The 23,650-nt window shown below is 40.6% G+C and overlaps 2 protein-coding genes across 4 annotated transcripts in view; one reads left to right on the top strand and one right to left on the bottom strand.

The window, feature by feature from the left end:
- LOC118399814 (twist-related protein 2-like) overlaps nt 1–1,483 on the top strand; it is an 82,800-nt gene extending 81,317 nt beyond the window's left edge. For both annotated transcript variants that reach the window (XM_052473952.1, XM_052473953.1), the window contains one exon: nt 159–1,483. The gene's annotated coding sequence lies outside the window, so the exon portion shown is untranslated. The remainder of the gene's footprint in view (nt 1–158) is intronic.
- A 379-nt stretch (nt 1,484–1,862) lies between these two features.
- LOC118376480 (histone deacetylase 7-like) overlaps nt 1,863–23,650 on the bottom strand; it is an 89,220-nt gene continuing 67,432 nt past the window's right edge. For both annotated transcript variants that reach the window (XM_052473949.1, XM_052473948.1), the window contains 11 exons: nt 23,239–23,288; nt 21,735–21,842; nt 21,396–21,451; nt 20,165–20,252; nt 19,230–19,349; nt 16,916–17,013; nt 11,014–11,132; nt 10,236–10,369; nt 10,058–10,139; nt 7,132–7,285; nt 1,863–4,726 (listed from right to left, as the gene is read on the bottom strand). In XM_052473949.1, coding sequence (XP_052329909.1) covers nt 4,681–4,726; nt 7,132–7,285; nt 10,058–10,139; nt 10,236–10,369; nt 11,014–11,132; nt 16,916–17,013; nt 19,230–19,349; nt 20,165–20,252; nt 21,396–21,451; nt 21,735–21,842; nt 23,239–23,288 — 1,055 coding nt within the window. In that variant the 3' untranslated portion in view covers nt 1,863–4,680. The remainder of the gene's footprint in view (nt 4,727–7,131; nt 7,286–10,057; nt 10,140–10,235; nt 10,370–11,013; nt 11,133–16,915; nt 17,014–19,229; nt 19,350–20,164; nt 20,253–21,395; nt 21,452–21,734; nt 21,843–23,238; nt 23,289–23,650) is intronic.

The following is a 23,650-nucleotide window of genomic DNA, read 5'->3' as shown; positions in this document are numbered from 1 at the left end:
GTTTGGGAAAACGACTTGCACACACTACACATTAGCGACTTACATATATATTATTTTCCTATATTGACAAAAATATGCACATGAATGTCTCTTCAATGAACAAACTAAAACATGTGTTACTTGCATCAGGTCACTGTTTCTTTTATTTCTCCTTTTAGGACAGACATCTAACGAATGGACTCCTCTTTACATCTAAAAAGGTCTGTCGTGTCCATCCTCCCCTGCATACCCCATCTCTCCTTCTTCGGAAGCCCTGGCCCACAGACCTGGGCATTGGAGCGAACACAGGCATTGGTTTAAGGACAGATATCCAGTCGACTCTCCTTTTGCAGCCTGACAGACAGACAGACCGTTTTATAATGCTCTATTACAGTACGTGACTGTCACTGAGGCATGACGAAGATCCTCAATTTATACGCCACTTCAAAGACTCCACAGAGGAAGATTCTTTGACAACTGAGATGACTTACGCTCATGATAACTACAATAATGGCCGTAATAATGACCCCAAAGGGATAGATAGCTGGTGGTCCCAGCCCAATGAATGTTTACAGCAAAGATGCTAATAAGCTAATAATTGTATGCTCTTCCACCTCCATTTGATGGGTAGGAAAAGTCACAGAAGCCTGCCATGTTTCCAACAGTTATATAAATGTATCTGCTTGAATTGTCTGTTGCCTGTGTTCATGTATTTCTCTGTTTGCATTATGCCCCTTCATAGCGAGTTGACTTAGCATGTGCATATGCTAATTGCTTATTCATAAAGGTTACATTTTACATTACAATGACTTTATATCAGAGTAAGTAATAAGCGATAATCTTTGCTGGCTCCCTACAACACATGAGTACAGTAGTACACACAGTTTTGTAGCATGCACAGACTATGGTTAGATTAGACATAGTGGATAAATTCCACTAAACCTAAAGGTCTGTGATAGATTAAGTGTGAAAACTTAACATGCTAAATAACTACGTGGTAATACAGTAGGATCATAGTAACATATTACATATTCTTTGGACACTTTTAACTAAAGTAAAGATACAATTAGGAGTGACATTGTACATTGTTGTATATACAAGTAACATTGTACTTATAGTTTTAAGTACCATTGTACTTATAGTTTTAAGTAGCAGTGTAGTACTTTTAAATGAAAGATAAAAATATAGTTTGAATATTGTAAGTTTAGTAATTCATTGGAATTTCTCTTTAAGATACTTTTAAGGAAATACTGCAATATGCTATCAGTAATTTGAGAGTGTAATAAATTGTAAACTGTACTTTTTTTTCACAATGTGATAAATTCAGATTTTGTTGCTACTGGGTAATGGTAGGTAGTGGGAATATCTGATATACTGTCTCCAGAAAATGTAGTTGGTTAATATGTTTTATCCTCGTAGTTCTTTTGGCAGATTTTTTTGTCACCAGCTTTTCATTACATGAGCTCCTGTGGATAATAATAAAAACAGTTTTGGTAAAATACCACTAAAATTCTGATCAGGACCATTTTCAAAGACACTTTCCATCTTTCTGTCTCAAAGCAACTCTTCTAACACTCTGCACACAATGACAGAGTACATTATGTGTAACAGAGTACATTATGTATAACAGAGTACATTATGTATAACAGAGTACATTGGAAGACAAGACAATGTCTTATAAGTTATATATAACAAATAAGTGAACTGCAATACCTTTTGTATCAATGCAAGGCAGGAACCAAGATTTGTGTCAAACTGTGTTACATTACCAAGTCATGTGTTTTTATATTCCCAAAATAGCTGAGTGCTTGGTGTAAGGGCAACATTAAATACAAATAATGGGCAATATTTAAAGGGATAAAAAATATATAAACTTCAGGAAAAAAAGTATGCTGAGAAAACTCTATTTCCCTTTTATTGAGGAAAACAGATAACAGTGTTCTCAAAAGTACTTAATTAAAGCAGAAATAAACCTAAACCAGGATAAAATATAACACAGAACTCTTCTGAAAGAAAATGAATAATACATGGTGGCCATTTTCTTCCACATCATCATAATCAAATGTATTGTTTCATTATCAATTATCACCTTTTCACCATGTCAATGTCAAATACCATATACCTCTTGCAGGGTCTTGTCATGTAAAGTATTGGTTCTATAATGTATATCATAAAGCACCAAAAAGTACTTGAACAATATAACATTATAGTACAAATTAATCTGTAGCACTGTGAGATAAATATATATTTTTAACACGATACATAAGCAAGGCACTGCAATAACATTACATGGGTAACAAATAAATCATTATTTAATGGAAAGTGCTAACAAGAAATGTAAGCAGTTTTTTAATCCATATTTTTTAAATATTAAGAACAAAAACCTCTGTTTAAATACAAATAACAATCAGGAATTCACAAAAGTCTTTGAAGTTATGTTCAGAGGCCATACCACTTTACGAATGGGATGCTGTTCACAGAAGGCTTTTAACTTTTGTCTTCTCTCAAACTGTGCTCAATTGTTCTACATACTATAGTCAGCCAGCTTAACAAGCTGACTGACTATAGTATGTAGAACTTAACAAGCTGACTGACTATAGTATGTAGAACTTAACAAGCTGACTGACTATAGTATGTAGAATTTAACAAGCTGACTCCAACAACTAAGTGCTAACTTCAAACATGATATGCTAACTGCAGTATGGTCCAGGAACAAAAATAACTTACTTTTTTTTGTAAATCGAGTGGTAGATAATCTGATATGAAAAAATCCTTGTTCACTTGTCTTTCATAGTAGAAAACTAAGCATTAAAAAAATACAGCCTACAAAATACAACAGGCATGTCAATAAATCCACATGTTAAAAAACGGGTCTTTGTGAAATCCCAACAGAACAACAATAAAACAAAGGCATATTGTCAGAGTGGAATAGACATGTCAAAAATGTGCCATTTTACTAAAACACAATCACAACAGAACAACAATAAAACAAAGGCATATTGTCAGAGTGGAATAGACATGTCAAAAATGTGCCATTTTACTAAAACACAATCACAACATTTAAGACATTGTAAGTGCATTTGTGTTTTGTTTGAGTCCCGTGAAGTCAACAGACAGCTTTTAAGTGCCAGTCAGAGTTTAAGACTATGAAGTCAGTTCAACTGTGTTATTAATCTGCCTTGAACCCAGCAACATTAGTTGTATTTTACCTTCATTACGTTGAAATACCCTGCTGACAACATGTAAATGCGGTGATTTACATACACATGCATAAACACTTTGTGAGTGGCGGAGCGTAGAGTAGGACCGTATGGCGGTGTGTGTGTCCTTGCCTGAAACACCTTTGGAACGTTTATTCTGACTCTGTTTAATCTGACTCCTCTCTCACTAACAAGTGGTTTCCTGAATTGTCACAGTGAGTCATTGGATTCATTTCCTAATAAATGTTATCATTAGAATGACAAAGAATGAGGATGCCATCAACTTGAGATATAAATAATACCTTTTCATCTTTTCCTTAAGTGCTGTCTGAGAGGGAGTCTTACACCCCACTTTTGCATTGGAAGAAAAACAACTAGAAAATCTCTGAATCACAGGGTTCTAGGCCTTCTCTATTTGCTACTTAAAAAACATGACCATTATGTATTGACATTTGATATACAATACGCAATAAATCAAACTTACAATATTTAAATCAGCTTAAAAACATGAGTATGATAATTTACATGTTGTATTGTCAATCCCAGGTCCATACTGTCATTCTCTCTTTGGTTCACATTACAAAATACACAGTGCAAAAAAAGTCAGAACAAAATTCCCAGTCATCTTTCTTTTTCTTCATTTTGTTGGCGTCACATAAATTCAAATGACATTATCAATAAGAGATAAGTGTCCCCCCGGTGAGGGTGCGATGTCTGTTCTCCTTCATAGTAACTTCTGTGGGGACGTGGGACTACTTCCTACTTCTCTGTGTGATTCGGTTCTGTCGGCCTGGCGATGTGCAGCTGTAACCGAAGGCTAAACAAGAAGCTCACTTCCCCAGAGAGACTCTGCTTACAGCCAGTCATGTAGCTGGTCTTTGTCAAGTCACTTCATGCTACAAGTCAAGTCTCAACCCCTCCCCCCTGGTGGTGTTTATAATGGTATATCTTTCCCCCCTCCAGTTTATGCTCAGGTCTTCTACTCCTCTCCTTCTGTGTCCTCACAGTTCACAATGTTACACACGAGGGAGGCATGCAGAGGCATGTCATGAAGACAGTGTTCATTCTCCTCTCTCTTGGTCCTCCTGTACCCTGTTAATGGGATGTGTTATCAGTGTGCGGTTGAGATGCGGTCGAATCAAGCGAGTGGTCGTAGTAAGGCCAGTAGAACTGTGTTGTGATGAGGTGTAAGAGTGTGTGAGGCGGAAGCTACTCGGTTTGCCTATAGTGGTCAGGATATGGTCTGTACAGTGTCAACTGGAGACAGTGGATTCTGGTCAAGTGAAGCAGGGCTGAGTGGATCACAGTGTGTGTGTGTGTGTGTGTGTGTGTGTGTGTGTGTGTGTGTGTGTGTGTGTGTGTGTGTGTGTGTGTGTGTGTGTGTGTGTGTGTGTGTGTGTGTGTGTGTGTGTGTGTGTGTGTGTGTGTGTGTGTGTGTGTGTGTGTGTGTGTATGTGTGTGTGTGTGTGTGTGTGTTAGGTTTGTTGGAAAGTGCACTTGTCTACATGGAGTCTCTGTCCCCCTCCATAAGTTCATCTGGTTGTGTCCTGAATAGAAGGGAGAGAAGGGAATTGTATAGCATTCTAATATATAACCTGTTGTAGTATTACAGCAGTATAAAACTAAGGGAGATTCCTAGTCAATTGTACAACTGAATGTATTCAACTGAAATGTGTCTTCCACATTTAACTTAACCCCTCTGTATCAGAGAGGTGCGGTGGGCTGCCTTAATCGACCTCCACATCATCGGCACCCAGGGAATTACACCATCATATATATATATATATATATATATATATATATATATATATATATATATATCACTGTATTAAATTTCAACAGGACACAGATGCTGAAAATAGTTCTAGAGCATACTGATGCAATTATCTTCATGTGGTTGTAGACAACTCCTGTTTAAATAGGGTTTTAACGCTGCAATATCAAATCAAATAAATGTGTATTTATCACATGCGCCGAATACAACAGGTGTAGTAGACATTACTGTGAAATGCTTACTTTTACAAGCCTTTAACCTACAATGCAGTTCAAGAAATAGAGTTAAGAAAATATTAACTAAATAAACTAAAGTAACTTTTTGGGCGACCCGACCGAATTCATATAAAAATGTGAGTTATAGATCTGTCATTGAAAGCAAGTCTTACAAGCGGTAGATTGGTTCAATGTGCGCTTTTCCTACGCTTCCCATTCTTAACGTTTGTACACCAGCTTCAAACAGCTGAAAATACTATATTTTTGGTAATTGAAAAGATATTTCACAGCGGTTTAGATGGTAGAATGATTCTCTACACTATACATTGCTTGTTTTGTCACAAACTGAAATGAGTCAAACTAGTAGAATTTTAGCAACCAGGAAATGGCAGATATCGGCATTTTGCACCTTTAAAGGGAGAGAGACAGTGCTGCGTCTTTTGTGTCTTTTGAATTTTCACACTGTCTTCCATAAAATACAATTAGAACACTAATTGATTCATCTTCTGGTTCAAAAGCTGATCTAGGGACTGGTGTTGGAAATGATCACTAATCCAAAGCAGTGTGATGAGATGCAGCTGACAGCTAACGATTTCATGTTTAAGTTTTCATCTAATACATATTTAAAGTGGTGGTTCACTCGTAGTACACATGTACATGATTTTCCACATACCCACAGTAGGCTGCTGTAGAGAAATAACTGTTGTAAAGAAAATGTCTCCTGTGATTCCATTAGCTTTCAGTTCAGGAAAGCCAATGCTAGCCAGATGCTGCTGAAAATAACTAAATAACCTAAATATGTATTTGAGTGAACCATCCCTTTAACTATAATTTAATGTTATAACACTTCACTTGATATTTTATTAGATTATTTTTAATATCATACGAGACTACAGGGTGTTTTAAATCTAATCTCATGTTACATGATATTATATTGATATTATATAAGACTACATGGTGTCATTGCTGTTGCTACATGGTGTCATTGCTGTTATTACATGGTGTCATTGCTGTTGCTACATGGTGTCATTGCTGTTATTACATGGTGTCATTGCTGTTACTACATGGTGTCAGTGCTGTTATTACATGGTGTCAGTGCTGTTATTACATGGTGTCATTGCTGTTACTACATGGTGTCAGTGCTGTTATTACATGGTGTCATTGCTGTTATTACATGGTGTCATTGCTGTTACTACATGGTGTCAGTGCTGTTATTACATGGTGTCATTGCTGTTACTACATGGTGTCAGTGCTGTTACTACATGGTGTCAGTGCTGTTATTACATGGTGTCATTGCTGTTATTACATGGTGTCATTGCTGTTACTACATGGTGTCAGTGCTGTTATTACATGGTGTCATTGCTGTTACTACATGGTGTCAGTGCTGTTACTACATGGTGTCAGTGCTGTTACTACATGGTGTCAGTGCTGTTACTACATGGTGTCAGTGCTGTTATTACATGGTGTCATTGCTGTTACTACATGGTGTCAGTGCTGTTACTACATGGTGTCAGTGCTGTTACTACATGGTGTCATTGCTGTTACTACATGGTGTCATTGCTGTTACTACATGGTGTCAGTGCTGTTATTACATGGTGTCATCGCTGTTACTACATGGTGTCAGTGCTGTTATTACATGGTGTCATTGATGTTACTACATGGTGTCATTGCTGTTACTACATGGTGTCAGTGCTGTTACTACATGGTGTCAGTGCTGTTACTACATGGTGTCAGTGCTGTTACTTCATGGTGTCAGTGCTGTTACTTCATGGTGTCAGTGCTGTTACAAAATAGTGTCAGTGCTGTTACTTCATGGTGTCATTGCTGTTACTACATGGTGTCAGTGCTGTTACTTCATGGTGTCAGTGCTGTTACTACATGGTGTCATTGCTGTTACTACATGGTGTCAGTGCTGTTACAACATAGTGTCAGTGCTTTTACTATGTGGTGTCAGTGATGTCACCTGTTTGTGGTGAGGCTGGCCATGGAGAGAGAGGCCAGGGCAGAGACGGTGTCATTGTGGTCCTCTGAGCCACGTCTCAGACTGTGTCCTTGGGCCTGCATGTATGACTGATCCACTGTGTGGGCCACCACCCTCAACGACCGCCAGTACTCACCTAGAGAGAGAGAGATAGAGAGAGAAAGTCATTGTTTCAGGTTTTCATGTTGCATCGTTGCAGAGTACTCTCTTTTAAAAGTTGAGCTATTATGTCTTTGAAGTATGTGAACTATATTGTATACTAAGCAATACTACAGTTAATACTTGTGTGTGTGTTCAAAATAAAATACCAATGCAACAATTTTAATTCAGCCTTCACCAATACCACAATTTTAATTCAGCATTCGTGTAATTTAAATCACACAATTGTGCCAAAGGGCCTTGGTGTGTGTGTATGTGTGCGCACATGTGGAGAGAGAGAGAGAGAGAGGACCAAGTTGTGTGTGTTCCCAGTATTCACCAAACATATATTTCACCCTCTGCCTAAATGAAGGGGCTTAACATTCTTGTGGCTTTGCAAATATTTTTAATTAATCTAATTGGAATGGGATAACATTTGTGCGCAATCAGGAGGGATGTTGTGAAGATCGTGTGGTAGAGAAGTGTTTGAAGATAATTGGAGCCAGGAAGGCAGTGGCCGGCTCTCTCTCTCTCTCTCTCTGTGTGTGTGTGTCTGTGTGTCTGTGTGAGAGAGAGAGCGAGAGAGAGAGAGGGAGGGAAGGAAGGAAAGAATGAGAAGGAAGGAGGGATGATGAGAGGGATGTGGGGAGGAGAAATATATGGGACGAAGAGAGAGGTGGTCGGAGAGAGAGAGGTGGTCGGAGAGAGAGAGGTGGTCGGAAAGAGAGAGGTGGTCAGAGAGAGAGAGGTGGTCAGAGAGAGAGAGAGAGAGAGAGAGAGAGAGAGAGAGAGAGAGAGAGAGAGAGAGAGAGAGAGAGAGAGAGAGAGAGAAATAACATCCAAACAGACTATACAAATAGAGGGATGAAATAGATTGAGAGAGATGGAAGTGGTAGAGATGGATGAGATGTGGAGAGAGAGAGGTGAAGAAGAACAGAGAATGGATGTGCAAGAGGGTTGTTCATGGAGGAGGACAGAAAGAAGACGAACGAGAGAAAGGAAGATGCAGAGTAAGAGAGAAAAGAAGATTGAGAGAAAGAGGGAGAAAGAGAGAATACAGAGAAAAAGAGAGATGGTGTGAGATAGAGAGACTGAAAAAAAGAGAGGGACGATACTGTAGAGCAAAACATCTGAACTTATCATGCGAGACCGCAGTTGCTCACGGGTCTGCGTACCCATATTTTGCCATGGGGCAGAGAGAATATTTTTGCAAATTTTCTTACAAATTTTCTACAATTCTACTAATTTTGCCATGGTGGGGAGAAATAAATGTTTGCCCTTTTTAATATGATATCTGAGTGAGACTGACTAACAAAATCAAAAGGGGCTATCGCTATACGGCCGGTAATTCGACCATGATAAGAAGTTTAGATAGCTGGCTGCTAAACTAATTTAACAAACGAAAAATTGTAGCAGACATTGGCTAATTGACTGACTATCAGTGACTGCTGTAGAGTGAAAGAAATCTTGAGAGGGAAGAATGATAAAGACAGAGAAATGGGATAAAGAGAGAGAAAGTGAGGCAGATAGAGAGAATGGACCAAAGAAAGACAGAGATAGGGAGAGAGATAGAAAGAAAAACAGAGATAGGGATATAGATAGATAGAAAGACAGAGATAGGGAGAGGGATAGATAGAAAAACAGAGATAGGGAGAGGGATAGATAGAAAGACAGAGATAGGGAGAGAGATAGATAGAAAGACAGAGATAGGGAGAGAGAGAGATAGAAAAACAGAGATAGGGAGAGAGATAGAAAGAAAAACAGAGATAGGGATATAGATAGATAGAAAGACAGAGATAGGGAGAGGGATAGATAGAAAAACAGAGATAGGGAGAGGGATAGATAGAAAGACAGAGATAGGGAGAGAGATAGATAGAAAGACAGAGATAGGGAGAGAGAGAGATAGAAAGACAGAGATAGGGAGAGGGATAGATAGAAAGACAGAGATAGGGAGAGAGATAGATAGAAAGACAGAGATAGGGAGAGGGATAGATAGAAAGACAGAGATAGGGAGAGAGATAGATAGAAAGACAGAGATAGGGAGAGAGATAGATAGAAAGACAGAGATAGGGAGAGAGATAGATAGAAAGACAGAGATAGGGAGAGAGATAGATAGAAAGACAGAGATAGGGAGAGAGATAGATAGAAAGACAGAGATAGGGAGAGAGATAGATAGAAAGACAGAGATAGGGAGAGAGATAGATAGAAAGACAGAGATAGGGAGAGAGATAGATAGAAAGACAGAGATAGGGAGAGAGATAGATAGAAAGACAGAGATAGGGAGAGAGATAGATAGAAAGACAGAGATAGGGAGAGAGATAGATAGAAAGACAGAGATAGGGAGAGAGATAGATAGAAAGACAGAGATAGGGAGAGAGATAGATAGAAAGACAGAGATAGGGAGAGAGATAGATAGAAAAACAGAGATAGGGAGAGAGATAGATAGAAAGACAGAGATAGGAATAGAGATAGATAGAAAGACAGAGATAGGAATAGAGATAGATAGAAAGACAGAGATAGGAATAGAGATAGATAGAAAGACAGAGATAGGAATAGAGATAGATAGAAAGACAGAGATAGGAATAGAGATAGATAGAAAGACAGAGATAGGAATAGAGATAGATAGAAAGACAGAGATAGGAATAGAGATAGATAGAAAGACAGAGATAGGGAGAGAGATAGATAGAAAGACAGAGATAGGGAGAGAGATAGATAGAAAGACAGAGATAGGGAGAGAGATAGATAGAAAGACAGTGTATCAGATGTTCACCCTGGGCCTGGATGACTCTCTGCAGAGAGAGGACAGCGTTGGGACAGGGTCTCCTCTCTAGGACTGCTTCAGACAGGGGTTCCTGGTGGGGAACACACAGGGGGTCAGTATAGTGTTGTTTCCCCCATGGTGAAGGGTAGGATTTAGGGAGAAGTAAGCTGATCCTGTGTTTACTGACCTGGATGCCCAGCAGGGCCCTGACACAGGCCTCAGAGGCATTGCAGATGGCCGTGAGCTCGTGACCCCCCTCCAGCGCCATGACAACCCGGCCCCCTGCCAGCCCCATCAGCTGCCGTGTTAGAAAACCAAAACCTTTGGGGGGGAGACACATTTAAATACTTTATTTATTTAAATTTACAAGTGACAATTACAATCAAAATTCACTGATGCATCCTCCATATTTACACACACACACAGGAGACTAAACTTGCAACATGCCCTCTAAACCTCATGGCAAAATGTGTAGAATTACAGGAAATGAACTCTATAACGTAAAATATTTCTCTCCTGCGTGGCTGCTAAAATGTTTTGCTCTCAAAAGGCTAAAGCTCTGACTGCATGTGTGGGTATTGATATAGGTACACCGACTCGCGATCCACTGCGGCCCCTCATGGTGAGGTCATGGTGTGTCCCCCCCACCCCCATCAAAGTTGCCCATCCCTGGTGTGGAATATAGAACAGTCAGAATCATTTAGTGAGACTCATAAGACTGTGAAGATGAGGTGGAAACACTGTGGGCATGTGTGGCTCAGTTGGTAGAACATGGCACTTGCAACCCCAGGGTTGTGTGTTTGACTTCCACAGGGGACCAGTATGAAAAAGTGCAAAAATGTACCCACTCACTACTGTAAGTTGCTCTGGATAAGAGTGTCTGCTAAATGACTAAAAATATGAAATAAAATGTACCTGTGTGTCCCGCATATGATTTTGTGAGGAACAGTGAATAGTGTGCTTACACTTGGCTGACACTTTGTAGCCCCCCAGTGGCGCCAGATGTCCCTCGACGGCATCGAAACCAGATGAGACCAGCACCACGTCAGGACAGAACTCATAGGCAATCGGCATCACCACAGTCCTGGAGACAGATAGGGGAGGTTCAACGCTGTTGTAGGTCAAAGCACTCCAAAAGGTACGTAGTGCAAAAACCTTCCTAAATTGTCTGAAAATCATTTAAAAATAGCATAGGTCATTACAAGGCTTTATAAATGTTCTTATAATCCATTGTATAGAGGGTATTCATAGACACTGTTACCCCCCGGAAAAAAAATCAAGGAAACTTGACATCTAGTGAAGACAAGAAAGTCAACACTGAGTTACACTTTATAGAAACATATCCTGTCTGTAATGAGGAACATAGTTGCTAGCAAGAGCTTAAGAAGATTCTGCAGTGTCACAGAATGACATCAAAATCAAATCAATATCAAATTCATAATGCCCTTTTTACATCAGCAGATGTTACTAAGTGCTTATACAGAAACCCAGCCTAAAACCCCAAACAGCAAGTAATACAGATGTAGGAGCACAGTGGCTAGGGAAAAACTCCCTAGAAAGGCAGGAACCTAGGAAGAAACCTAGAGAGGAACCAGGCTCTGAGAGGTGCCCAGTCCTCTTCTGGCTGTGCCGGGTGGAGATTATAACAGGACATGGCCCTTAAGGCCAGATCGTTCTTCAAGATGTTCAAACGTTCATAGATGACCAGCAGGGTCAAATAATATTCACAGTGGACACAGGTTTCTGCATTTGACTTTGACCCTTTCAACACCCTAGTCTCTTGTGACACACAAAACATACTGTGCTTTATTGCTTACTGTATAACACATGCTCTTCAAGAGGGAGATGTGTACAATATATTTAGGACCGCATGACATGTTCATTTGCAAATAAATCACTGACTACCCAGTGGAGAGACATGGTCAAATGAAAACCCATGTCCCATGGATCGGCCTGGTCTGAGATCTGTTTGTGCTGTCTTGCCAACACCTACAGTCATCGTCAATATGCACAAACAGATCCGGAACCAAGCTACCACTGATCAGTCCAACTGTCAGAAACATTTCAACAAACATCCAGGTAACATACCCAGGTATGTGACACAGTGTGACACCAAATAAAAGTACATGAAAGTTGAAACACTAACACTAACACTATCATTAACAATAACAATATCACTATCATTAACACTATCACTATCATTAACACTAACACTATCACTATCACTATCATTAACACTAACACTATCGCCAACGCTATCATTAACACTATCACCAACACTATCATTAACATCATTAACACTACCACTATCACCACCACTATCATTAACACTATCACTAACACTAACACTATCATTAACACTAACACTATCACTAACATTATCACTAACATTATCACTAACATTATCACTATCATTAACACTATCACTAACACTATCGCTAACCCTATCACTATCATTAACACTATCACTAACACTAACACTAGCATTAACACTATCACCAACATTAACACTAACACCAACATTAACACTATCACTATCGTTAACACTATCACTATCACCAACACTATCACGAACACTATCATTAACACTAACACTATCATTAACACTAACACTAACACTATCACTAGCATTAACACTATCACCAACATTAACACTAACACCAACATTAACACTATCACTATCATTAAAACTATCACTATCGCCAACATCATTAACACTAACACCATCACTATCACCAACACTATCATTAACACTATCGCGAACACTAACACTATCATTAACACTAACACTATCACTATCATTAACACTAACACTATCACTATCACCGACATTAACACTATCACTATCATTAACACTATCACTATCGCCAACACTATCATTAACATCATTAACACTAACACTATCACCAACACTATCATTAACACTATCGCTAACACTATCACTATCATTAACACTAACACTATCTCCAACACTATCATTAACACTAACACTAACACTAACACTATCACCAACACTATCACTATCACTAACACTATCACTAACACTGTCACTATCACTGTCACTAACACTATAACTATCACTATAACTATCACTAACACTATAACTATCACTAACACTATCACTATCGGTAACACTATCACTATCGATAACACTATCACTAACACTAACACTATCACTGGCACTATCACTAACAATACCACTATCATTAACGCTATCACTACACTAACACCATAACTATCACTATCACTAACACTATCACTAGTGTTAACACTATCACTAACACTATCACTAACACTGTCAGTATCACTAACACTATCACTAACACTATCACTAACACTAACACTGTCACTATCGCTATCACTAACACGAAATGGATATAAATTACATCAAGTTGCCAGATAAATCAAATCAAACTTTATTTGTCACATGTACTGAATACAACAAGTGTAGACCTTATTGTGAAATGCTTACTTACACGCCCTTAACCAACAATGTAGTTCAAGAAGAGTTAAGTAAATATTTACCAAATAAACTAAAGTAAAAAATAATAATAAAAGCAACACAATAAGAATAACGAGGCTATATACAGGGGGCACCGGTACCGAGTCAGTGTGCGGTGGTACAGGCTAGTTGAGGTAATTTGTACATATAGGTAAGGATGAAGTGACTATGCATAGATAATAAACAGCGAGTAGCAGCAGTATACAAAAGGGAGGGGGGTCAATGTAAATAGTCCGGTGGCCATTTTATTAATTGTTCAGCAGTCTTATGGCTTGGGGGTAGAAGCTGTTGAGGAGCCTTTTGGTCCTAGACTTGGTGCTCCGGTACCGCTTGCCGTGCGGTAGCAGAGGAAACAGTCTATAACTTGGGTGACTGGAGTCTCTGACAATTTTATGGGCTTTCCTCTGACACCACCTATTATATAGGTCTTGTAGCCTAACGATAGTTACACATCATATACATTTCACCATTTGATTGACCCTTCAAATGGCTCATTCATCTCCCCTGTAACAATTCCCCAGGTCATTGCTGTAAATTAATGTGTTCTCAGTCAAATGACCTGGTATAGTAAGGAAAATATGTTTGGGGGATTACTGTCACTAAACTTAATTTAAAATAACTTTTGGCCTGTACCTTAAAATTCAATAATTGTTTTATGTTATATGCAGTTACCAGCTACACATGAGTATCTACTAGGCTACATTCTGGGTACCACAGCAGTTAAAGACTGACTACATAACAATAAGGGCTTTATCTAAAGCGTTAGTAAACAAATAACAGGACCAAGACAGAGAGATGTCCAGAGGGGAGGATGACGTCAACCTTTCTATTTTCATCTTCTGGAACTGCTTCCCTTGTTCTTCTCCTCCTCCCCTTCTTCCTCACCCGCCTCTTCCTCCTCTTGTTGCTGCTGCCAGTGATTTAGCGAGCACACACTGCCCATGCCGTGTTTGATTCCCCTCTCTCTTCTTCTCTTTCTCTCGTCCCCCCACCCACCCTTTCTCCGGCCGGCAGTTCAAAGCGCTTCGGCGTGCGTCTGGTTCCCATTAGGGGCTCGACCCTCTTCTCACGTCACTGACAGCCAGCCATCTGGGATCCATTGGGCTTAATTACGCCGCCTTTGGATTCCCTAACAATGCACCACCACCACCCCATTCACTCCCACCACCACCCCAATCCCTCCCGGTCTGCACTACCAGACCATGCAGCCTGTGCAGTCCCTCACACACACTCACTCACACTCACACACACACACACACACACACACACACACACACACACACACACACACACACACACACACACACACACACACACACACACGTTGTATCCCGCAACTAAAGGAATCTACCAGATTATACCGCAACCCAACCCCCACCCCCCAATCATCCACTACCTCTATCCTATAGCCACTGAACTGCAAGACTAGCTGAAATGCCACCTTCTTCACTAATATACAGAAGAGGGTGGCATTTTGGAGGCAAACCCAAGATCCCTCACCTCCTGAATGGCACGTTGTGAAATTTACAGGACAGCCCCATTGGAAGATGGAAATCTCAAATCAAATCAAAGTTAATTTGTCATGTGCGCCAAATACAACAGGTGTAGTAGACCTTACATAAAACAACAGTAAAAAGACAGTGAAAAGGACAGTGAAAGGTAGATGAATATGAATCAAATTAGAAGGATGGCAGGCTGCATTGAACCAGGTTATTACATTTATGGTATTTCAAGATGCATAAAATACAGCCAATGCAGAAATTGGGTGCATATTTTCTGGCTGTACAGAACGTCTGGGGAATAGAGGCCCAGTCACAGATTTTCCTTGCACAGAATTGACAAATTATTGCTTACAATGTTTGTTGGTGGAATTGGGTGGGGGAACACGTGGGAAAGAGAACACATTTTCACTTGTAAAAATGTGTTTCTAAGGTCAATTCATGGGATTTTACATTTGGATTTCCCAGAGTCATTTTTTTTCTTCAAATTCCACATGATATTGGCTATATGTCTACAAGAAACAGTTAGGTAACATCTACCTGTAGGCTACTTAGAAAACTAAGTGATAGAGCTACCTGTATTGACATCTGAGCTACTGTAAGAAAAAACTACTAGGTAACATACACCTGTACTAATAGCTAAGAAAAAGTTCCTAGGTAACATCTACCTACAATGAAAATGAAGTGACAGTTACTAGGTAACATCTACCTACAATGAAAATGAAGTGACAGCTACTAGGTAACATCTACCTGCAATGAAAACAAAGTGACAGTTGCTAGGTAACATCTATCTGTAATGAAAAACTAAGTGACAGTTGGTAGGTAACATCTACCTGTAATGAAAACTAAGTGACAGTTACTAGGTAACATCTACCTGTAATGAAAACTAAGTGACAGTTGGTAGGTAACATCTACCTGTAATGAAAACTAAGTGACAGTTACTAAGTAACATCTACCTGTAATGAAAACTAAGTGACAGTTGGTAGGTAACATCTACCTGCAATGAAAACGAAGTGACAGTTGCTAGGTAACATCTACCTGTAATGAAAACTAAGTGACAGTTACTAGGTAACATCTACCTGTAATGAAAATGAAGTGACAGTTGCTACATCTACCTATCATGAAAATGAAGTGACAGTTGTTAGGTACAGGGTTGTTAGGTTCACCTGTACACGTAACGAAGATAGTCACTAGGTAACACACACCTAAACTAGGGAACACTTACTAGGTTTTCTTATTCTTCTATACAACCAGTGAATCAACACAGACCATACTGCTCTCAGTGAGTTAGCAATTAGCATAGTATGCTATGGGTAAACATTGAGCCAAGCATCTGCCTGTTGGAATCGATGGCTCGTAATGGTACAGTATGGCTTCAGCCATTAGAATCCTGAGTTTGACGAGCTTGGCCCACCCACTGTGTGTATGCACCATACGGACCTCACATACTGTTCATCGTCTGGTGACGAGCCAACACCGCTGACAGGAACGCTCAAAGTTCATTACGCCGCAAACCGAGCAGCTATTCATTCAGGGGCTGAGGCTTGAATGAAGTGGAAAGTGCGGTGCACAGAAAAAAGACACACCTCCATTCAGTGGCATGGATCCACACCATATAATGGAGGGCATCACAAAAATCTAACTCGCACCACAATATAAACACATGATACTGTACAAGTATGTTATATCCCAGCTGTGCGTAGTATTTCAAGGATGAGTGAAAAGTTTTGGTAAGACTTTCTATGAATCAATTGCACGCACACCCCATTGACTAAAATATAATCTTTGCACTTTTGTGGTTTTGTCTTAATGTGATTTCGGCTGGAGGTAAGGTGAGGTAGGTTAGGTGTATCTCTAACTCTGTACCTGAATGCTGCTAAGTATTCTGCGTCGCCCATGGGGGGGTCCAAGCCTCCCGTCCACGCCACGTTGACATTGAAGCCCTCACCTGCTCCTACTCCCACCTGGACAAAGAGGAAGAGACATATTTCCCTCAGATCACACAGATCCACAAAGAATTCGAAAACAAATCCAATTTTGAAAAACTCCCATATCTACTGGGTGAAATTCCACAGTGTGCCATCACAGCAGCAAGATTTGTGACCTGTTGCCATGAGAAAAGGGCAACCAGTGAAGAACACACACCATTGTACATACAACCCATATTTAAGCTTATTTATTTTATATTGTGTCCTTTACCATTTGTACATTGTTAAAACACTGTATATATATATATATATATATATATATATATATATATATATATATATATATATGACATTTGTAATGTCTTTATTGTTTTGAAACTTTTTATAACTTCTATAACTTCTGTAATGTTTACTGTTAATTTTTATTGTTTATTTCACTTTATATATTCACTTTATATATTATATACCTCACTTGCTTTGGCAATGTTAACACATGTTTCCCATGCCAATAAAGCCCTTGAATTGAATTGAGAGAAAGAGAGATGGGAGAGAGAGAAATAGAGATATTCATTGTTATTCATAGTTATCATGTTAACATCTTACTTCATTGAAAGTTATGCTGAGAGCTGAGAGAGGGTCGTGAGATATTTTGCGTCAAATGTTCACACACAATCAGCACCATAGTTTCAAAATGCACATTTGTGCCATTGAGGAAAAGCTGTGTCACATTTCAATGGCATAAGGGAGTGATTAGAATTTCCAAATTAAAGACGGCTGGACATTAATTCAACGCCTCCATCAACTCAACAATTTTTATTTTTGATACAATTTGTCAAATCTGCTCATAAATCACAAAACTACACCCAGAATATGTCCCAGTTTTAAACACTACAGAGACATCTTTTCTTGAGTTGGCACTTGTCGATATTTAGTTTCTAGCTATATTTCACCAAAACTCAGCACCCAGAACCAAATGTTAACGTCTGTCACGAGAGAGTATATTTCACCAAATGCCAGGCACAACCTGATTTGACCTCACATTAATGGGGTGGGAGAATAGTTGAGCCACTGGTCTTAAGAGTAGGCCTTAAAATGCCTGCCTTCTTTTTAGTCCTGCTAGTGGCTATTTATTGTAGATAATTAGCTATTTACTGTAGCTATTTACTGCAGCTATTTACTGCAGCTATTTAGCTATTTACTGTAGCTATTTAGCTTTTGAAAACCTCTCCAACATCACTCAATGTCATGGTGAGGAGAGAGTGAGGACTGAGTGACACCCTATTGGCAACAAACCGTGGTCATTTCCTTTGTGTGTGTGATGATGTGCATTGCAGAATGTCTCTCGGTGGACTGGATGTCCACAGGGTAAATTCAAAACACATGCGCTCCGCCATACACTGCCAACTAGTCACACACACACACGCACGCACGCACGCACACACACACACACACACACACGCACACGCACACACACACACACACACACACACACACACACACACACACACACACACACACACACACACACACTCTATCCATCACTCCATTGTTCTCTTCTTCATCCCTTTTCTTCATTTTTCCTCTTTTATTTCCCTTTCTGTCTTTCCCTTCATGTTTAAAAGATGCTGGAGTGGATTAGGGATACCCTGATGTTTATGTGTAGTACCCCTGGTCACATCATGCTACACCCTAGTGTGTTATAAGGTACATGGTGCTATGGTGACATCACCGCTACCCTCGAGTGTGGTATATTGGTACATGGTGCTATGGTAACACCACCGCTACCCCATAGTGTGTGTTATAAGGTACATGGTGCTATGGTGACATCACTGCTACCCTCTAGTGTGTTATATTGGTACATGATGCTGTAGTGGAGGGACACAGAGACTTCAGAGGTTTACCACACAGCTCAGTGGAGGTCGAGGGGCCATTTAAGGCAAAGCCACATCCAAGCCAGAACAGCCTCATTTGGACCACCCCCTCATGATGAAGGTTATGTGAAAACATCCACTTTTTCATCCTCACAGTTTTGTGAGAATGGGAAAATGAAGGTGGGTGGTGTGGTATTTGGTGGGTGGTAACATATGCTGAAGGGGTTTTCAGAAGACTAGTGGGCCGACCCAATCTGTTCGGTGCTTGCTCAGACGTTTTCTTTTCCAAATGGTCACACCGATCATGTATTTGATGGACAGTTCCATCTACCAATGGGAGAGCATGATGTATACGGTGGTGGATAGTACAACCTAATATACCTCAGCTGGGTCCCCGCTACCGGGGAAGAATTTGCCGTTGTCATAGCGATGCAGGGAGATGTACAGCACGCTGGGGTCGTTGTAGAAGACCGACTGGGTACCGTTCCCATGGTGAACATCCTGAACATTGGTGAGAAAGGTCAAGGGGCAGTCAGACTCTTAATTCTGTAGTATACTAAACTAGTCTATTACTTGACCTTAATGTTTGCATAATCCCTTTTAGTGCACACTAAAATACATACAATTATTTGTCCTTATAAGTTGTGTGTGTGTGTGTGTGTGTGTGTGTGTGTGTGTGTGTGTGTGTGTGTGTGTGTGTGTGTGTGTGTGTGTGTGTGTGTGTGTGTGTGTGTGTGTGTGTGTGTGTGTGTGTGTGTGTGTGTGTGTGTGTGTGTGTGTGTGTGTGTGTGTGTGTGTGTGTGTGTGTGTGTGTGTGTGTGTGTGTGTGTAATGTGTGTGTGTGTGTGTGTGTGTGTGTAATGTGTGTGTGTGTGTGTGTGTGTGTTGTGTGTGTGTGTGTGTGTGTGTGTGTGTGTGTGTGTGTGTGTGTGTGTGTGTGTGTGTGTGTGTGTGTGTGTGTGTGTGTGTGTGTGTGTGTGTGTGTGTGTGTGTGTGTGTGTGTGTGTGTGTGTGTGTGTGTGTGTGTGTGTGTGTGTGTGTGTGTGTGTGTGTGTGTGTGTGTGTGTGTGTGTGTGTGTGTGTGTGTGTGTGTGTGTGTGTGTGTGTGTGTGTGTGTGTGTGTGTGTGTGTGTGTGTGTGTGTGTGTGTGTGTGTGTGTCTAGGCCCAGACTTGTGGCAGGTCTGACTCATGTGGAAAGCAGACATCACTGTGAATGCTGACACCAAGCTTATGGTCAATAATGGTGTTAAAGTGAGCATGTGTGTGTCTGTGTTTAGATCCCATGTGGGGACCAGTGACAGCGGCCGTCTCTCACCCAGTCCACAATGAGGATCTTGCTGACGCCGAGTTTGTGCTGGAGCTGCTTGGCTGCGATGGCCACGGAGTTGAAGAAGCAGAAACCCCTTTGGAGAGAGACACATATGGGGACATATGAATACTTATGAGAACATGTTCCCATAATGACACCATAGACACCCAATGTAAAGGCTTTTTTAAGTGAAAGGTCTCCAGGAGATAACTCCATGATAATGTGAGGCCGTTCTCACTATACACAAACTAGGTGATGTGAAGACATTAGTGCCAATGGGTCAAACATGCTTTGTTTCACTGAACATGCACTCATATTTAGGCACGGTATGGCTGGACAGTACCAGAATGTAGGGTTGCAAAGTATGAATGACGGGAAATAGCGGTGCTGACAGCAGAAGCTATAAACTCGGTGAGTGTGAACTAAATTGTAGATCATATCTGCTGTCCAACTCTTCTCCTCCAGAGTCATTATCGACACATAAATAACTACTGACAGGCACTGCTGAGTACACACACTAGCACGCGTGAACTCAAACACACACAGACAGATTTATTTTATTTTTATTTCACCTTTATTTAACCAGGTAGGCTAGTTGAGAACAAGTTCTCATTTGCAACTGCGACCTGGCAAAAATAAAGCATAGCAGTGTGAACAGACAACACAGAGTTACACATGCAAGCAAACACACGCTTATGCAAGCACACAAGCAGACAAGCACACACACACACACATGTGGTAAGTGTACTAATACCTTCTATTTAAGAGTGACACACACACAAACACACTCACACACACACACATGCACACACTTAGAGGTGGTGCTATAGGCTGACAGCACAATGTCCTGAAAGCTGGGCATGAATTGAGCAGCGCGGGTAGAAGTAGATTGCTGTTAGCCTTGGGCAAGTAACACACATTCACACACATAACACACACCTGAAAGGTACTTTTGATGTGTAGGGAACCCTTTGAAATTATTTTAGAGACCTCCTGTTTCTGTGTGTGTGTGTGTGTGTGTGTGTGTGTGTGTGTGTGTGTGTGTGTGTGTGTGTGTGTGTGTGTGTGTGTGTGTGTGTGTGTGTGTGTGTGTGTGTGTGTGCGTGTGTGTGTGTCTGTGTGTGTGTGTGTGTGTGTGTGCGTGCGTGCGTGCGTGCGTGCGTGCGTGTGTGTGCGTGAGTGTGTGTGTGTCTGTGTGTGTGTCTGTGTGTGTGAGTGTGTGTGGTGCAGTACTTACAAGGCGGTAGAGTGGGCTGCATGATGTCCAGGGGGCCTCACCACTGCAAAGCCATTCTGTGAGGATGGAATAGAAACTTTAACACTGACTCTGGCTTTCTCTGAATAAATCTTACAATTTCACTTATATTAGTTTAATACAGGTGATATTGAAAGGTTTTGATATAGCCATATTAAATTAAAATTTCATGTGAAATTCATAAATTCAATAAACCATGAAGAGAAAGGACTATACAGTATGCTTCAATGTGTATTAATGTATGTTACGGGATTGACAATTCTGATCAGCTGTGTTACGGCTCGGACAGGACTAAGTGGGGGTTGCGATTGACGGTCTCACCTTCAGCTCTCCCTGTGTCACCCTGAGTGCAAGCTCCGTCACGCTGCCTGCTGCCAAGCGAGACGCCGTTGATGTGTGCATCTCGTTCCAGATCGTATCATTGTCCACCTGTCAATCACGCAAAACCAAGAAGTTATGTCAGATATGTCGGATAAAAATTATAACCACAGGGAGAAACATGGGCATAATTTACAAGTTCATTGATTGAAAATGGTGTCAGACCAATGAGTAAAGAGGAAGTCACCCATTGGAATAGGGAGGTGACAGGTTGTAGGAAAGATTCCAGTATTGGATTACAAAGTCTACTGTTTATTCCAACCAAATGAAGAGTATCATGACTTATTGGGAGCCAGGGGGAAGGGTTTGGCAAGGGTAACATTTACCCACACTAATCACCACAACATTGACTTACTGCTGGTGTAAAGGGGGTAGTAAAGTATTCCTGTTCTCAGATCCTCTCTCTCCCTTTGTTATTCCATCTTTCAAAACTCCACATTTCTGGCGGTTTGGCACAATGGAACAATGAAATCAGAGGAATTTCTTTTATCACCGTCTTGGCCATCTTGTTCCAATCAGTGTGCCTGACCAGAGGAGCCAAGAGCCGGAAATCCAGACAGATCTTAAATCCAGCGCCTTATCAACACTATACAAAGCTCCTTCCTTCTCCTCTCCTCATCTTCTTCCTCATCCACTCATCTCTTCTTCATCTTCTTCTGTGTCTGCAAATATTTTCTCCTTCTTTGATACAAACCATCCTCTCCTCCTCCACTTTCATTTTCTCCCTGTTTCTCTCAACTCCTTCCTCCTCCTCTCATCTCCTCTTCGTCTTCTTTAATGTCCGCATTTTCTCCTTCCTTATTTAGTTCACCTTTTTTTAACCAGGTAGGCTAGTTGAGAAAAAGTTCTCATTTACAACTGCGACCTTATCAACACCATACAAGCCTACTTCTTCCTAATCCCCCCTTTCTCTTATTCCTCTTAAACTCATCCCTGCCTCATCCTCTTCTTTGGTGTCCATAAATTCCACCTCTCTCTCTCCCTCGTTCTCTCTCGCTCGTTCTCTCTCGCTCGTTCTCTCTCCCTCGTCCTCTCTCCCTCGTCCTCTCTCCCTCGTCCTCTCTCCCTCGTCCTCTCTCTCATCTCTCACCTTTTCTTTGTCTTTGATATCTATTTGGCGTTTCGACCAAGTCCCTGCCAACAACAACATCCTCCATAATTTGTAGTCCTATTAGCTTAATTGTGTAATGAGGCATAATCAAGCATGCAATGTTTGCCATTTTGTAATGTGATTAGATAAGTGGAAAGATTTCACCATTTTTGATTGTGCATTACAAGGTCTGTTGAGCTGTGTGCCTATGTACAGTAAGTGTGTGTGTGTGTGTGTGTGTGTGTGTGTGTGTGTGTGTGTGTGTGTGTGTGTGTGTGTGTGTGTGTGTGTGTGTGTGTGTGTGTGTGTGTGTGTGTGTGTGTTGTGTATGTGTGTGTGTACTTTTGAGTAACTCACCCCAACTCCTCCACATCGTAGCATCACACGCATCCTTTGAGATAAGATCCCTGCAAGAGAAAGATAAGATAACTTTAACGTGCTTTAATAACACACTTGTATGCCATCTGTAAATACGAATAACATTTTTCATTTAAGAGCTTAGTTGGTTTAGCTATGGAAAAAGATGGGACCCTTCCCGCTAGCCATGATTGATTGAGATAATGGATGGGCTGGACATGCCAAGAGATGAGTTCAGATTGGTCTGCCCTGTAGCATGCTTCTGTCTATAACATGAGCTGCTCACTATGTGTAGATAATCCTTCCTCTCGTGGCTTTTTTGAAAGATATAATGTAGCAAAAGTGTTGCTACTGCTCTAAACAACGTTGCTGCCCTGGATTTAGCAGGCACAATCAACAAAGATCATTGGGA

Source organism: Oncorhynchus keta, chromosome 21, assembly GCF_023373465.1.
Source record: "Oncorhynchus keta strain PuntledgeMale-10-30-2019 chromosome 21, Oket_V2, whole genome shotgun sequence".
Classification (NCBI taxonomy): domain Eukaryota; kingdom Metazoa; phylum Chordata; class Actinopteri; order Salmoniformes; family Salmonidae; genus Oncorhynchus; species Oncorhynchus keta.
Note: the sequence above shows the minus strand (reverse complement) of the source record. Positions and strands in the feature narration are given on the sequence as shown.